Source organism: Macaca fascicularis, chromosome 14 (assembly GCF_037993035.2).
Source record: "Macaca fascicularis isolate 582-1 chromosome 14, T2T-MFA8v1.1".
Classification (NCBI taxonomy): domain Eukaryota; kingdom Metazoa; phylum Chordata; class Mammalia; order Primates; family Cercopithecidae; genus Macaca; species Macaca fascicularis.
The window spans coordinates 106,613,520-106,630,093 of NC_088388.1; the positions used below are offsets into that span (position 1 = coordinate 106,613,520).

The 16,574-nt window shown below is 38.5% G+C and overlaps 1 protein-coding gene across 6 annotated transcripts in view; it reads left to right on the top strand.

The window, feature by feature from the left end:
- The window catches only part of ELMOD1 (ELMO domain containing 1), a 75,229-nt gene that overhangs the window by 13,499 nt on the left and 45,156 nt on the right, over positions 1-16,574 (top strand). For all 6 annotated transcript variants that reach the window (XM_005579523.4, XM_074015154.1, XM_065528940.1 and 3 more), the window contains exon 2: positions 12,804-12,905. Coding sequence is in view for 2 of the 6 variants with exons in the window: in XM_005579522.4 (XP_005579579.1) it covers positions 12,889-12,905 (17 nt within the window). In the remaining 4 variants the exon portion in view is untranslated. The remainder of the gene's footprint in view (positions 1-12,803; positions 12,906-16,574) is intronic.

The window sequence follows — 16,574 nt, forward strand, 5'->3', positions numbered from 1 at the left end:
AGACCAGCCTGGCCAACATGGCAAAACCCTGTCTCTACTAAAAATACAAAAATTAGCTGGACATGGTAGCACACGCCTTGTGATCCCAGTGACTCGGAGGCTGAGGCAGGAGAATCACTTGAACCTGGAAGGCAGAGGTTGCAGTGAACCAAGATTGCACCACTGCACTCCAGCCTGGGCGACAAAGTGAGACCTTGTCTAAAGAAAAAAAAAAGGAATTAAAGATTAAAAAAAAAAAAACAAAAAAACAGTGTTAAATACATCAGCAATGATGATTGTGAGGTAGCTGGAGAACCAGGAGAACATGAGATCACAGAAGCCACAAAAAAGGCCTTTTAAGAAGCAGCTTCACATGTGTTAGCTGTGAATGAGACAGGACAGGAAAATGGAGCTTAGAGTAGAATACAGCCTGCCTTCGACCAAGCACATACTTACTCACCCACCCTTTGTGTTGCGGTAAGGAGTGCTAATCACTCCAGAGATGTTTATGATCTGAGCTGTGTGTGTGTCAAAAGGAAGTTGTCTTGAGCACTGTGTATGTGTGAGAAGTGTATGCATGGCTACATACACTGGAGGGATTGTGATAGGGCAAGGGAACCAGGACTCAGAGACTGTGGAGTAAGAGCATTGGGAGGCTCTCCAGTGAGGCTAAGAAGGATATGAGTTGCTCTATCAACAACATATAACATATTCTGGAATTACTTAACCTGGCTTAACCTGAATAAAAATGTCAGAGTCAGGAAATGAGAGTCCTGTAAGTGTGATTTGCTGCAGGTCATTAGTACTCTTTGTCACCAACCGATAAATTCTTATGTAGAAGCATCACAGCCCAGAATTTGGAAGTAAGTAGGCTTCAGTCTTACGGTTACATGGATTCTAAGATACTTTTTTCCCCCACATCACTAAAATTAGATGCATTGTAGTTTAATTAGCAGCATTTTATTTTTCGTTAAGGGCACATAAAATAATGGTGAATTCTACCATTGATGGCACTGATGAAATACCATTGGAAAGAATAAAATAATATTCACTCGGCAAACATCTGTCAAACCATGCATAATCATAGCTCTAAAGTGTGTTAAAAGCTACTTTTTTGTTTTACCTTATGAATTATTGCAGAAGTCCAGTCTAAATGGTCGAATTCCTTTAGTGAATGCTATTACCTCTTCTGCATGATCAGGGTTAGCATTGCCTTAAGAGCAGAGTACCCTGCTTGCCTCCAAGCTGCTGGAAATGCCCCAATTTGCTTGAACTTTCCTGTCAAATATTTCTAGATAAATGCTTTCACTATGTTCTGATTGTATGAAAGCAAAAATGTTGCCAAAAGCATTAGATTATATTGGCAAAATTATAACCATTTAATTTTCATGCAAACATAAGTTTATCATTCTTTTATCATGATTTTATTGAGAAATTTAATTTTAAAACTAAAATATAAAATTGAGAATTTCCAAAATTCAGATGATTTTGGGGGCAAAACAGATTAATATATATATTCTGAAATCTCCTTATTCTTTTTTTAGCTGAGAGATGAAATTTTCTTTTTTTTTTTTTTCTTTTTGAGACAGGATCTCCCTCCAGTGTCCCAGGCTGGAGTACAGTAGCGTGATCTCGACCCACTGCAGCCTTGACGTCCTGGGCTCAGGTGATTCTCCCACCTCAGCCTCCCTAGTAGCTGAGACTACAGGCGCATGCCACCATACCTGGCTAAGTTTTTGTACTTTTAGTAGAGATGGGTATTCACCATGTTGCCCAGGCTGGTCTTGAACTCGTGACCTCAAATGATCCACCCACTTCGGCCTTCAAAAGTGCTGGGATTATGGGCATGAGCCAGGATGCCCAGCCTTGAGAATGAATTTCATCAATCCTGCATCCTCCTACTTTGCTGCCTCCATGAAAACAGTGCATAAGATGTAGGCAACCACAGTGAAATCCTGAAAGTTACTGACTTTAAAACAGATCATAAGTACATTTGCAGGCAGCCCTGAATTCTGCGGCTGGCATGGACCTCCCTTGCTATAAATCACAAAAATTAACTCTAGGTGAGTGTTTTATTCATGAAGGGGAAAAAACCTTCTTTGTTGTCATTTTAATGAGCGTCAGCAGTGTTTTTCAGGCTAGTCACTGGAGGAGGAAAGGAAAATTCTGGAATGTGGCCTCAGGGAGATCTTTATGCATGAGCATTGTACCTCTAATATGAGATGCTGCATAGCCTGTGTGAAATGTAAATGGGTAATTTGAAAGATTTTTCATTTGTATGTGATAGTAATTTTTCATATTGCTTCTTTCTCTCATCGTGTGCATAGCTGTATAAAGTCAAAAATTGCATTTTATTCATGTTTCAAATGCTCACAAATAACCTAAGAAAATTTTATTTTTCTTTTCTTTCCTTCTCTTCTCTTCCTTTCCTTGCCCATTCCTTCTCTTCTCTCTCATTTTGTTTCACGTAGTAGAGTCTTACTGAATTATATCCTTTGAAATCTATGAGTCCCTCACCTGTCTAGGTCTTCCTTGCACAGACATAGTGCCTCTTAGGATCTGACGACATATGAAGCAAGATGCAAACTTAGCCATTATCTGAATTTGCTAATTCAGACTTTAGTGAATCTGATACTTGGCCCATCTGATTTCAGAAGAATGACCCCTTGTGTTTGTGGGTTGGCTCAGCGAGAACCCAGCCCTCACATGGCAGGTGGCTTACCATCTACTCATCTACAAACCATCTGTGCTCTTGCCTGATGTTCCCTCAGAGACGTGCTTCTGCTAGGAGGGCAGGCTTGTTTTGGAGAACTTTCTCTGATTTCTTGAAAACCATCCACAGACATGCATACGTGCAGAACATAATAAAGAAGTCATGGGAGCCATGACAGGAATTAATTACATCTTAAAACTACATTGGCAGCAGGGCGCAGTGGCTCACGCTTGTAATCCCAGCATTTTGGGAGGCCAAAGTAGGTGGATCGTTTGAGGTCAGGAGTTTGAGATCAGCCTGGCCAGCATGGTAAAACCCCATCTCTACTAAAAATACAAAAATTAGCCGGGTGTGGTGGCATGCGCCTGTAATCCCAGCTACTCAGGAGACTGAGGCAGAAAAATTGCTTGATCCTAGGAGGCAGAGATTGCACCGCTGCACACCAGCCTGGGCGTTAAAGCAAGACTCTGTCTCAAAAAAACAACAACAAAAAAACCTACATTGGCTCAGTTATCTGTTAGTTTTAACCTTTTTCAACTTTTTCAGTTGCCTTTCTAACAGTGTACATTTCAAGTGTCTCACCATAAAAAATGTAAAGTAATGAGATGATAGATATGTTAATTAGCTTGACTTAATCTCTCCACTTTCTATATATATATATACATACTAATCATAGTGTGATACAATTATGGTTTGTCAATTAAAAATCATATAAATACAGAATAGCGTCCTTTTACCTCACGCAGACGTAGCCATCACTGAAGAAGGAGTGGAAAAAGAGAAGCCTGTATCTGTTTCTGTTTGATTCCAAAATCTCCACTTGATGGGCTGATTGAGGGATGTCACTGTTTTGATTTCATCAGACTCTAGACAGGCCACATGTACATACTGTCAGACCATTCAAGAGAGAAACTAAAAATTTTCACATAGATTAAAGAGAATTTACTAGTAGTTTTTAATTGTCATTGAAACTTTCTCAATTACTTTTAGAAAAGCTTTAAAGTGACACAGTATAATAAAGAAATAGGGCAGGCCAGGTGCAGTGGCTCATGCCTGTAATCCCAGCACTTTGGGAGGCTGAGGCAGGCGGATCACTTTAGCTCAGGAGTTCAAGACTAGCCTGGGCAACATTGTGAGACCCCTGTCTCTATGAAAAATACAAAAATTAGCCAGGCATGGTGGCATGCACTTGTGGTCCCAGCTACTTGGGGGCCTGAGGTGGGAGGATCGCTTGAGCCTAGGGGTCTAGGCTACAGTGAGCTGCACTTGCACCACTGCACTCCAGCCTGGGCGACAGACTGAGACTCTGCCTCAAAAAAAAACAAAAACAAACAAAAAAGATATAGGACAAATGGTATTGAACCAAACTAGCTACAGGCTTCCTTCTGATACCCAGATCAGCTTTGGATCAATCTTATTTTTAGGAGAGAAAACTACAAACATTATTATTTATGAGGCTATGGTTCTACATGTCATTGTTTTCTTTCTTCTTTCACCTGAAATGAGAATAGCCCAAGCTTTGGCAATTAATCAGTGGCAAATAATTTAGATATTGCTGATCTTGAATGTATCATTGGCAAAGTCAAATTGTGTGTGAACTCCCAGCACCGCCCCCCCGCCCACAACCTTATTGTTAAATGGAATGTTTTTTGTTTTTGTTTTTCATTACTGCTAAAAAAAAAAAAACCAAACCAAAACAAAACAACAAAAAAAAAAACTTTGCCTAACCTTTCTCTTTTTTATCTAAATCTAGGAGAGTGGAACATGGAACATGTTTTCATCTTCTAGTTATTACTAATTACAGTAATTGTGTTTTGAGGGTGACCCTTGTGATTTTTTTCTCCTACTGGTGTTATAGCATGAAAAGTAAACGAGAAGAAGCAATTAGGGAAACCTAAAGGACCGTAGAACTTCTGCTTTCCAATGAATTCAAGAACTCATTCAAGTTAGTTTATATCTCTTAGGTGATTTGAAATATTTTACCAGCCACTAGATATATTTTATGTATCGTAAAAAAAATAACATATTTTCACCTATAAAGGGAAAGGTGTGATATATTATGAAGACTGAAGCATGCAGAGAAATGAAGAAAAAAGCTGAAGACTGGAGACCGAAATCACCACGTAAATTACAGTGTGGACCGGAAGCTTGAATTTCATCGAATTTTCTAAACCCAAGGTTTAGAAAGCCTTGATTTACATTTTGGGTGGGGGATATTTTTACTTCTAGTTATTTCAGAATTATACTGCCAACAGTTTTTATTGCCTTGGAAATGTAGCCTCAATAAAGAATAATATAAAACTCATGTATTTTCGCTCCGTTGTATAATTTCTTCCCATAAAATTTTCTGGTTTAGAAACTTCTAGATCTGTAATATAATTTGCTCCAGGAAAGGAAAGAGGTTAGTTTTCAGTGGCAGGGTAACTGTTTTTATTTGGGAGTCCTGCAGGTAGCTCCCAGTGGAACACTGTTATTTAGATGCGTATGTACATCCTGGCTTTGATTATCCCCAGCTTTGCAGTTTAGTTTGAAATGAATATGTTATGTATTCTCTTCATTCTCATGTCAGTCCAGAAGTTTACCTTTGGTTTCCAGAGGCTGCATAGGAAAGTGATTAATAGCACTATTAATCACTGAAAGGGTTTGAATCTGCGCCTCATCCTAGCTGTGTGACCTTGGAAGTTTCCTTACCCTCTCTGTGTTTCAATTTCTTCAGCTGCAAAATGGAGATAATTGTTATTATTTACTTCATAAGATGACAGTTAAGATTAAGTGAGTTAATATGAGTAAAGCTTATAGCATATTGCCTGACACATAATAAGCACTTTGTGAATATTAGCTATTATTATTAATTTTACAAAACTTTAAGCTAAGACGTAATTTTTAAAATTAAATTTTGTTTGTAAATGTGCTCTCCACAACTTTTTATTAAACTAGGGTAATCTCAAATTAGGAAGATTATAAAAATGAAATAGTATTGACTTTGTAGATTACGTTTTATTTATGTATAAACAGTATGAGTCCACAGGTCTTTTGGTTGTTACAGGGGCTAAACTTAGGATATGAAGGGCGACACAGAAAGTAACTTTCTTTGTCTCCTGTAGGGATTTCAAGATTTTAAAGAAAGGAGTTCCGTTCCTTCTAGTTGAGTCTCTAATTCATTCCCTGGGGTGCTTAATAGAGAGATCGACTTCTAAGAGTTAGGGTTGCCCCGTAGCACTTTACAAAGAGCCTCAGGGGGCTTCTTGCTCAAAGGAAGCAAGGCAGGTTTCTTGATGCCAGGTGAGAGGATGAGCTTTCAGAAGTAGCAGACCACACTCATTACTGCCCCTTTTCTCCCAGCTGGGAAAAAAAAAAAAAAAAAAAAAAAGGACAAGAGGCAGATAACCTCATAGCATAGCACTGAAGTATCAACTGCTCTCTAGGGGCGTTTGATATGAAAAGCACAATCATTTGATCCTTCCCTTTGGATGAGTTCAGGGCAATGTCTGTGTACACACTGAGAGAAATTACTACAGATCAGGGGAACACGTTAGTGAACCCAGGATTATAATCATATTCTTTATTTTAGTTAAAAATAAATCTACAGATCTGTTTTCTTCCAGTTGGGAGGTTTTCAGTTTGTTTTATTAGTACTGTGATTGAATAATGCTGGTTTAAAAAAAGTACTTTTCTAAAAGAGTGCAAAGTTCATTTTGACAAGTATATATTAAGCAAGCAGTGTGTCAGGCAATATACCCATCCACGGGTGTCCTAGAAAAGCATACAGTGCAGAGCGGAAAGAGACATGAAACAGATCATTTTGGAACAATATTAGCGATTTATTAGTAACACAGAGCAGGTAATTCTAATGTCCCCCTCAGGTGAAAAACACCTCTAGAGAGGAAGTCTTTGGGAAGGTATAGCACAGAGAGTGATTTTTATGTTCATCCTGATTTTTGTGAAACAGATGGCATTAAAGTTTCTGTATGAACAAAACGGGTGAATGTTTCTATATGTAACTAATAACTGAGTAAAGCTGAATTAAACAAACAAAACGTCAATATCTGGGCCAGGCCTGGTGGTAAAGTGATCACAGTACTTTGGGAGGCCAAGGTGGGCAGATCACTTGAGTCCAGGAGTTTGAGACCAGCCTGGCTAACATGTCAAAACCCCGTCTGTACTAAAAATACAAAAATTAGCTGTATGTGGTGGTGTATGCCTGTAATCCAAGCTACTCGGGAGGCTGACACACAAGAATTGCTTGAACCCAGGAGGTGGAGGTTGCAGTGAGCCAAGATCGGGCCTCTGCACTCCAGCCTGGGTGACAGGGTGAGACCCTGTCTAAAAAAAAAAAAAAAAAAAAAAAAAAAATGTATCTGTATTTTTCAATTAAACAGATATAAACCAAGCTTACCAAGCTTACATGTAACTGTATTAAAGTCAATAGGCTGATGTATAAAAACACAGGAGAAGTGTATCATGGCCGCCTCATTGTTAGAACTCTATGCAGATGAAGAGTGAACTCAAATTCTCCCTATCCTGAAAGGGCTCCCTATTCCATAAATGATGCTGGGATACCATGCTAGCCATATGCAGAAGAATGGAATTGGAACCCAACCTGTCACTATCTACAAAAATGAACTCAAGATGGATTAAAGATTTAAATGTTAAACCTCAAACTATAAGAATCCAAAACAAAAAAACAAAAAAGAAAACCTAGGGAACACCATTCTGGATATCAGCCTTGGGAAAGAATTTATGACTAACTCTTCAAAAGCAATTGCAACAAAAAACAAAAATCGATATGTGTGACTTAATTAAACTAAAGAACTTCTACACAACAAAAGAAACTATCAACAGAGTAAACAGACAACTGACAGAATGGGAGAAGATATTCACAAACTATGCATCTGACAAGGGTCTAAAACCAGACTTGATTAAAGTAAAGAACTTCTGCATGGCAAAAGAAATTATTGACAAAGTAAACAGACAACAGACAGAATGGGAGAAAATAGTCATGAACTATGCATCTGACAAGGGTCTAAACCCAGAGTCTATAAGGCACTTGAACAATTCAACATCCAAAAACCAAAGCACCTCATTAAAAAGTGGGCAAGGCCAGGAGCAGTGGCTCATGCCTGTAATCCCAGCACTTTGGGAGGCCGAGGCGGGCAGACCACAAGGTCAGGAGATCGAGACCATCCTGGCTAAACAGTGAAACCCCGTCTCTACTAAAAATATTTTTTAAAAAATAGCCAGGTGTGGTGGCGGGCACCTGTAGTCCCAGCTACTTGGGAGGCTTAGGCCGGAGAATGACGCAAACCCAGGAGGCGGAGCTTGCAGTGAGCAGAGATTGAGCCACTACACTCCAGCCTGGGCGACGGAGCAAGATTCCATCTCAAAAAAAAAAGAAAAAAGAAAAGTGGGCAAAAGACATGAACAGACACTTCTCAACAGAAGACATACAAGCAGCCAACAGACATGAAGAAAATGCAAATCAAAACCACAATGAGATACCATCTCACATTAGCAAGAATGGCTATTATTAAGAAGTCCAAAAACAGCAGATGCTAGCAAAGCTAGGAGAAAAGGGAATGTTATACACAGCTGGTGGGAAGGTAAATTAGTTCAGCCACTGTGGAAAGCAGTTTGGCAATATCTCAAAGACCTTAAAACGATCTACCATTTGACCCAGCAATCCCACTGTTGGGTATATATCCAAAAGAAAATAAATCATTCGACTAAAAAGACACATGCATGTGTTCATCACAGCACTGTTCACAATAACAAAGACATGGGATCAACCAAGGTGCCCATTAACAGTGAACTAGATAAAGAATATGTGTTATGTATATACCATAGAATACTACATAGCCATAAAATGGAATGAAATCATGTCCTTTGAAACAACATGGATGTAGCTGGATGCCATTATCCTAAGCAAATCAACACACAAACAGAAAACAAAATACCAGATGTTCTCACTTATAGGTGGGAGCTAAACATTGGGTACTTATGGACATAAAGATGGCAACAATAGACAATGGGGACTACTAGAGTTGGGAGGGAGGAGGGGAGCAAAGGTTGAAAAACTATTGGCTACTATGCCCACTACCTGGGTGACAGGATCAATTGTACCTAAACCTCAGCATCACACAACATACACATGTAACAAACTTGCAAATAAACTCCCTGAATTTAAAATAAAAGCTGAAATTATTTTGAAAACATTCTCCCCATACTTAGGTCCTACTGAACCACTTGAGAAATGCTGGTTTGGCTATAGTGGAGGCTTAGTAGAAAGAAATAGATGAACTCAGTACCACTCATGGAAAAATAATAATGCGAAGGGCATTTCTTATCAATAGTGGGCTCAGAATATCACACACACAGCCATGATTTGCTAAACACAGATTGTCTAATTAATAGTAAATGGACCATTAACAAGTGGGTCTCCTTTAAAACAAAGCTATTTGACTTTAAAAATGAACAGTAAGTTTTTGTTTTCTATATAAAACATTTAGCATAATTATTTAATGAATATCCTGTGAATAATGAGTTAAATAGCATTCGCACAGGCTTCTTCTGCCACCCAAAGCCATTTTTAGTGTTTCCTTTTTGGGGGACAGATAATGAGATCTAATTGTTATCTTTGTTTCCTGTTTGGGGGACAGACAATTAGAACTAATGGTTATTTTCCTTCCCTTCACTTTTCCCATTCAATCAGTAAGTCCAATTGATTCTACCATCTAAATATTTTTTTACTTCTGTTCAATTCTCTCCCTCCCAACAGTCATCATCCCAGTTCAGGTCACATCAACTTGCGAGACTTTATTTTAACTGTTCTCCTAAGTGATTCTTCACTTGACAAAATGATCTTTTACTTTAGAGGAGAACACAGTAAGAATGACAAAATAATAATACTAATAATAAATGCTACTCACTGAATGTATATTAAATACCTGTAACTATGCTGAGTGCCTTACATGCTTTGGTTCATTTAATCCTTAGAACAGTCCTACAAGCTCATTTAATTACTTACCCCATTTAATCCTAGGGAGGTCAAGCAACTTGTCTAAGGCTGCCGCTTGGCTAGTGGTAGATCCCAGACCAGAACTTTGTCTCCAAAACTTGTGCTCTTAACCACCATGCACACTCCCTGCCATATTTGCCAAATTTTCTCTTAATTGTAAGGCTCTTTTACTGTATTAAACTGTGCTGCATTACTCAGCACAATGTTGGACACATAAGCATTCAAGAAGTTTTTACAAGGGATAAATTCAAGAACTATTATGTAAAGAGTGGGGAGTTGAAGTATTATTTCACTTATCTCACATCATTAAGAAATAAAATTTTTTTTAGGTAAACCAATTGTATAGCTAACTGAAATCAAACCACTTAAGGGGACAGACTTCTTAAAAATTTAGAAAAACTATTTTTAAAATGCAATCCATTCTTTACTACCTTAGTTGCATGAGAATTCTTTTTCAATTGTATTCTAATGATAAAGAGCTTTTGTTATGAACAAGTGTCATATATGCTACTTATTTAGTAATTCCTTCTGAACTATGGTTTTAATTACCATCTACATGCTGAGGAAGCCCAAATCTTTGTTTCCGACCTGTCTTCCTGACCTTCAGATCCATGAATCTTTACTCTACCACTTTGTCCTGAAAACTAAAAATGTTCCAAAGACCTTTTGTACACCCAAATCCCCAAATGTGCTTCTCCAAAATATCATATCTTAATGAATAATTCTGCTGTCTATCCAGTTGCTGGCCACAAACATGGGCATAATGTTCAACTCCCCCTTTTCCTTTACCAACCATCCCCCAATCAATCAATTAACAAAGGTCCTATCAAGTCTACCTTTTAACTCTCTCTAATATCTTTCACACCTCTGTCTGTCCATTGCCTTAGCCATTATTACCTTTGCCTGGGTTATTGCAACAAGTTTGTAGATGGTATCCTATACCTATAATTTTAGGCATAGGATTTATTCCTCATATTACAATTTATTCTTCATATTACAATCAGAGTGTTTTGTTTTGTTTTGTTTTGAATCGGAGTCTCTGTTGCCCAGGCTGGAGTGCAATGATGCGATCTCGGGTCACTGCAACCTCCACCTCCTGGGTTCAAGCAATTCTTCTGCCTCAGCCTCCTGAGTTGCTGGGGCTACAGGTGCACACCACCACACTCGGCTAATTTTTGTATTTTTAGTAGAGATGGGGTTTCACCATGTTGGCCAGGATGGTCTCGATCTCCTGACCTCGTGATCCACCTGCCTCGGCCTCCCAAAATGCTGGGATTACAGGCATGAACCACCGTGCCTGGCCCAGAGTATTTTTTTTTTTTTGAGACGTAGTCTCGCTCTGTCGCCCAGGCTGGAGTCAGAGTATATTTTTTAAACTAGAGATCTGATCTCGTCACATCTCAGCTTGAACACTTTCAATAGTTCCTTATTGCTCTTGAGATAAGGTTCAAACTTCAACATTACTTACTAAGCCTTCTTGATCTGACCCTACTTGCTTTTCCACATCTTGCCATCACTATTTTTCCCATCCCTCTCACTGAGCACCACACTAAGTCATATTGGAACTTTATCTCTTATAGATATTGTGCGTTCTTTTGCCTTTAGGGCTTTGCATGTGCACATGCTGGGATTACAGGCGTGAGCCAGGGCACCTCGCCTGCTCAACCTACTTGAGGGCAGAGTAGCTACATCAATTATTTGACCATTGGGAGTTCTTTCAGTTGGCTGCTGTGTTTATTTGACACACATCTATTTTGTTTACCTTGAGCACTTCTTGACTTTCTTGTGCTGCAAGATGCTTCGGGTTCACCTTGCCCTAACCCAGCTTTAGAATCAACCATTTCCCTAACGTCCCCTAGATGCTTTTATTGTTGAATATATTAGAAACTATGATCTGAGTGTTGGTGGGAACTAACTAAATTAAATTAAAATTTGGATTCATTTATAAAAGCCACAAAAGTACAAAGGATAATATATGTTCCCACCACTCAAAATGAATAAACGTTATTTTTCCTTTTATTTCTCCTCAGATATATTTTAAGAAATAAAACACACAAAGTTAAGAAGATCGTTTTTCTCCTTCCAATCCTAAACCCCACCTCTCTTCCCAAAAGCAACCACAGTCTTAAATTGGTGTATAGACAGTTTTTTCAAGCATGTATGGAATATTTACAGAAATAAATGTGTTAAATAAGAGACCAGCTTTTATTCGAGCTAAGTATGAGTTCCCACACTCTGGGCTGTTCTAGTTGGCAATGTGTCTCTGCCTGCAGCTCTTTTTCGAATATAGATTCGTTTCCTTGCATTGCTGCTGCAGTGGATGTTCCATTTGTCTCTTTTCTCATGAGATAACTTCTCTCCACTTGCAGACACTCTCTCTTCTATAGTCTGTTTTATCCCCTCTCATCCTAACTTACTGCTTTGTAGGCTGCTCCTAGTGTCCTCCTTATCAAAAGGAAGAAGGCTGATAACCTGATATACACTTTGTGAAAGCAAATCATAAACCAAAAAGTGCCATGCAAATATCAAATCCCACTGCTCTGTTCACTGTGCCAAAAGACAACGGGGCCTGGGGCATCATTCATTTCTTTGTAGTATCTTGCTCTTTAAGTTATTCTTGAGCTTGAGCTCTTTAACAGTTATCTTTTATCTTAAAATTAGTTGGTTCCAGTTATTTTTGAGTTGTACTTCTACAAAGTTGGGGCCGCCAGATTTTGGACTATTGGATATCTGGAAATCCAGATGGTTAATTTTATTGTTCTTCATTTTTATTTTCTTATGAATACTATTCCTAAAGATATAGGAACAATACTCAAAATAAAGGAAAAGCTTAATATTGCAGAGATTGCTCATGAAATTCATAATTATTCCAGCAAGTGACTTAAAATGAAAGGCTAATTGTATTAATATAATTATAAAGTCAAAGTCTATAACTGTAATCTCCATCCATTGAATTGCATTGCTCTGTGGACAGTTCCGTTGATAATGTTCTGGGTGGCTGGCATGTTACCTGCTTACCTCAGTAAGCAGAAATTTTTGCTTTGCAGCTTCCAGCCTTATTAGTAAATATACCTAATATCTAATTTCTTCCCACAGTTGACGCTTACTTTGACAAAGGCAAATTTGGAAGCAATTACTTGAGGACAGTTCGTATAGTATCTGGACAGTCAACACGGGCACCATGAAGCACTTCCTGAGGTATGTGTTTGCGGTTCCCTGGCCAGGCCCTCTGCAGTGGAGAAACCTCCTCACTGGTTAGGGTAGTATTACCAGTCATCATTTGTGATCCTGTGACCAGCTCTCCTAAGAGTCTGTGAAATAGCATTGCATTTTTGCCAAGAATAACTTGGCCACAAAATTCCTCTGCTAACTCTATGTATGTGTTGATGACAAGACAGAGCACTTGTAGATAGTGAGAGAGTGTGGGCACAAAAGCACTTGAGACAGCCCTGGTGCCCTGTCTCTGCACAATGGTACACCGCTGGCCTGAAAGGTTTAAGGAAATAGCTGTCAATGAATCACTTGATACAATTTGTGCAAAATCATTTTCTGGAAATAAGTGTCCTTTTAAATATCCTTTAATTTAGATTTTGGGTGGCTGGCCAATCCATACGGGCATTTGAAAATTTTGTGGGGGTCAAACTATATGTTCTAAGCTTCCACTCTTCTTACCTCAGTGATGTCTCTGAAATTTGTATCAATTGTTGGTTCCCTGAAGACTGTGCTGGACAGAGTTTGCCATACATTGGTATGTTTGGGGTGATCTTTTTTTAGTTTTGAAAACCATTTGGCTGGACCTAAAGTTATAATTATTTTCAAGAGTATTGACTGCCATTCAGTTGTCTATTAATGGAATTCCCAGATAAATTTTGCATAGTATTAAAATACGGCAAAATAAACTTAGGTCCTGAATGTGAGAAAATACAGCCCACTTTCCAGAAGATCGGGCTCCTTTTCCTCAAGATGGTGACTTTCCTCTGTTACACGTTCTTGTCTTTCACTCGGGCTTGTGTTTTCTAAGCAAATTAATAGACTTGCATCTTTTAAGAAATGGTTTGACTCCTTCAATGGCCATAATTTAAGATACCCCCCGCCCCCCTCCAGTGGTTTTGGTTCCATTGTTGTTTCCGGAGCACCCAGATCAGCTTGTGTAGGATTCACTGGGTTTTGAGGCAGCTACTGGTAGTTTACTGGATCTTAGAATTGTGAAAACCTCTCAGGAGATTACTGTGAACAATTTACAGGCATCAGCATTTGTTTTATTGTACAGAATAGTATTGATCTCAGTTGTGTAAAAATATAGTATTTGAAAATCACGAGGACATTTGCCAGCCAAGTATTTGACCTAATATGTTCTTGGTTGTCATGGTAATTAACTGACCTATCTCTATTCATGAAAATTTGGCATTTGTGCACACCTCCTGAATGTAAACATGGGGTCTTTCAGCTGTGGAATCCTGTTAACAGAAAGCTTTAGTGTGAGATGAAGCTTAGAATTTAGGAGCTTCCTTTGTAAAAGTGGTGATGATGGTGGTGAGGTTGCCAAGCCTTGTGCTACTCAGTTTCTTCCTCAGTGTCTCATTTGTTTTAGAAAAACTTGAGCCACCTCAAAACCAGTCATTTTAGGAAAAATAGTAGCTTTTGGTTCTGTTAGTTTTATTGTTAAACTGAATAGGTGCAACATGTTTAGTAGAGAGTATATTTTTAAATTAATTTGTGTATGATGATTTGGAACTGGTACAGTGAAAATATACCACTATAATTTTGCATAGACTAGCACCAAGGGTTACAGAACCAACACATCCCTATTAGTTACGTGTTCTGATAAACATTTTTTTCATGTAACTTGGAGTGTATATTTTATAAATATTATATGGCATTGATTATCTATGTGAAACTAAAGCTAGGATAACAGATTGTACATTAAAACAGAAACTTGAGGATTTTCATTGACCGTTGGTTTAGAAATAATAAAAGGAAACTTGATCATTTCCCTTCTTTAGTTGATTTATTTTCTGTAGTCCATTTCCACAGATGTTGGACGATTTTGGCGATCTTTTCATTTGAACCAAAGAGAAGGTTATGTAAGCAAAGCCTGAATGAATCAGGTGTTAGTTCCTGAGCTCAGCAAATGTATTATGGAGAATGAGGAGCTGATTTTCACAGGGAAGAATTCAGCATTGTTTAAAAGCCCACGCAGTGATTAATCTGTCAACTTCTGAGATGCTCTAGAATGAAATGCTCCATGCACAGTTCCAGAAGAAATTAGGTTAACCTTAGAGAAACCAGGTTGTGGGAAAAAATGGATTTTGATCCACATTTAAGATACATGATACCCAATTGCTACCATCAGATATATTAATGGTATAAATATTCAGAGCATAAAGGAATAGAGAAAATATTCAATCTATGTCAAAAATTACATGAAATATAAGGAACAAATGCTATTCGATTAGTACACCTGGCTAAAGTGTGTATTTTTTTTTTTTTTTTTTGAGACGGAGTCTCGCTCTGCCGCCCAGGCTGGAGTGCAGTGGCCGGATCTCAGCTCACTGCAAGCTCCGCCTCCCGGGTTTACGCCATTCTCCTGCCTCAGCCTCCCGAGTAGCTGGGACTACAGGCGCCCGCCACCTCGCCCGGCTAGTTTTTTGTATTTTTTAGTAGAGACGGGGTTTCACCGTGTTAGCCAGGATGGTCTAAAGTGTGTATTTTAAATTGAGGATAGAAATGGGATCTTGGATATATATCCCCAAATCATCCAATCTGACTTTAGCCATGATGTGCATGAAAAGAAAACATGAAGCTGGGCGTGGTGGCTCATGCCTGTAATCCCAGCATTTTGAGAGGCCTAGGCAGGTGGATCACGAAGTCAAGAGATTGAGACCATCCTGGCCAACATAGTGAAACTGTCTCTACTAAAAATACAGAAATTAACTGGGTGTGGTGACACATGCCTGTAATCCCAGCTACTCAGGAGGCTGAGGTAGGAGAATCACTTGAACCACAGAGGCGGAAGTTGCAGTGGGCAAAGATCGTACCATTGCATTCCAGCCTGGCGAGAGAGTGAGACTCCATCTCAAAAACAAAAACAAAAACAAAAAAAGAAAATAAAAAGAAAACATGGAATAACATGGATAACAAAACATACCTACATGTGATCAGAAAAAGAAGGAACATTTTTTAAGTCCCAGCTAGAACAAAAGCTTAGGGTTTCATTTTTGTAATATATTTTACTAACTTTAATTCAGTTAATGTGTATTACAGAGAAGTCTGAAGACTTGTGCTGAAGATCTTTTCCCTCATTGGGATTTAGTTATTGAGGGTATATTTTTTAAAGTTACCGGAACATGATTAATTCTGGAAATTAATAAAGGAAAATTTTAAAGTCCCCCATATAAATCATTGCTTCCAACTGTTCCAGTCTCAGAATCTGTTTCTTGGCCCTGGATCTCACCTCATATTTTCCTTCCTCCAGCAGAAAAGAGGAAAGGAAAATATCTGCCAAGCTCAAACCTCTGTGGGAGGAACTGAGCAATACAGCACACTTATCCCATGTCCCAACTTTGAGGCAATCGAGGGAAAAACCTATTTTTCTAGTATGATTAGGTAAATAAAGGCTTACAATCAGCAAAAATAACTACAAATTGGATTTTTAAGTCATTCATACTTGATTAATATCTTGGTCCACTAATTCATTTAGTGTGCATTCGTAGCTAATAATGCAAGTATTTATGCCACTTTTATTCTCTCTTCATAGCAAATGTAATTAGTAAGACATAATATCCCATTTTACAAAGGAGGACAAGGAGGCTTAGTAAAGTTAAGTGACTTAAACAAAGGCACACAGATGTTTGAATGCAGGCCTTT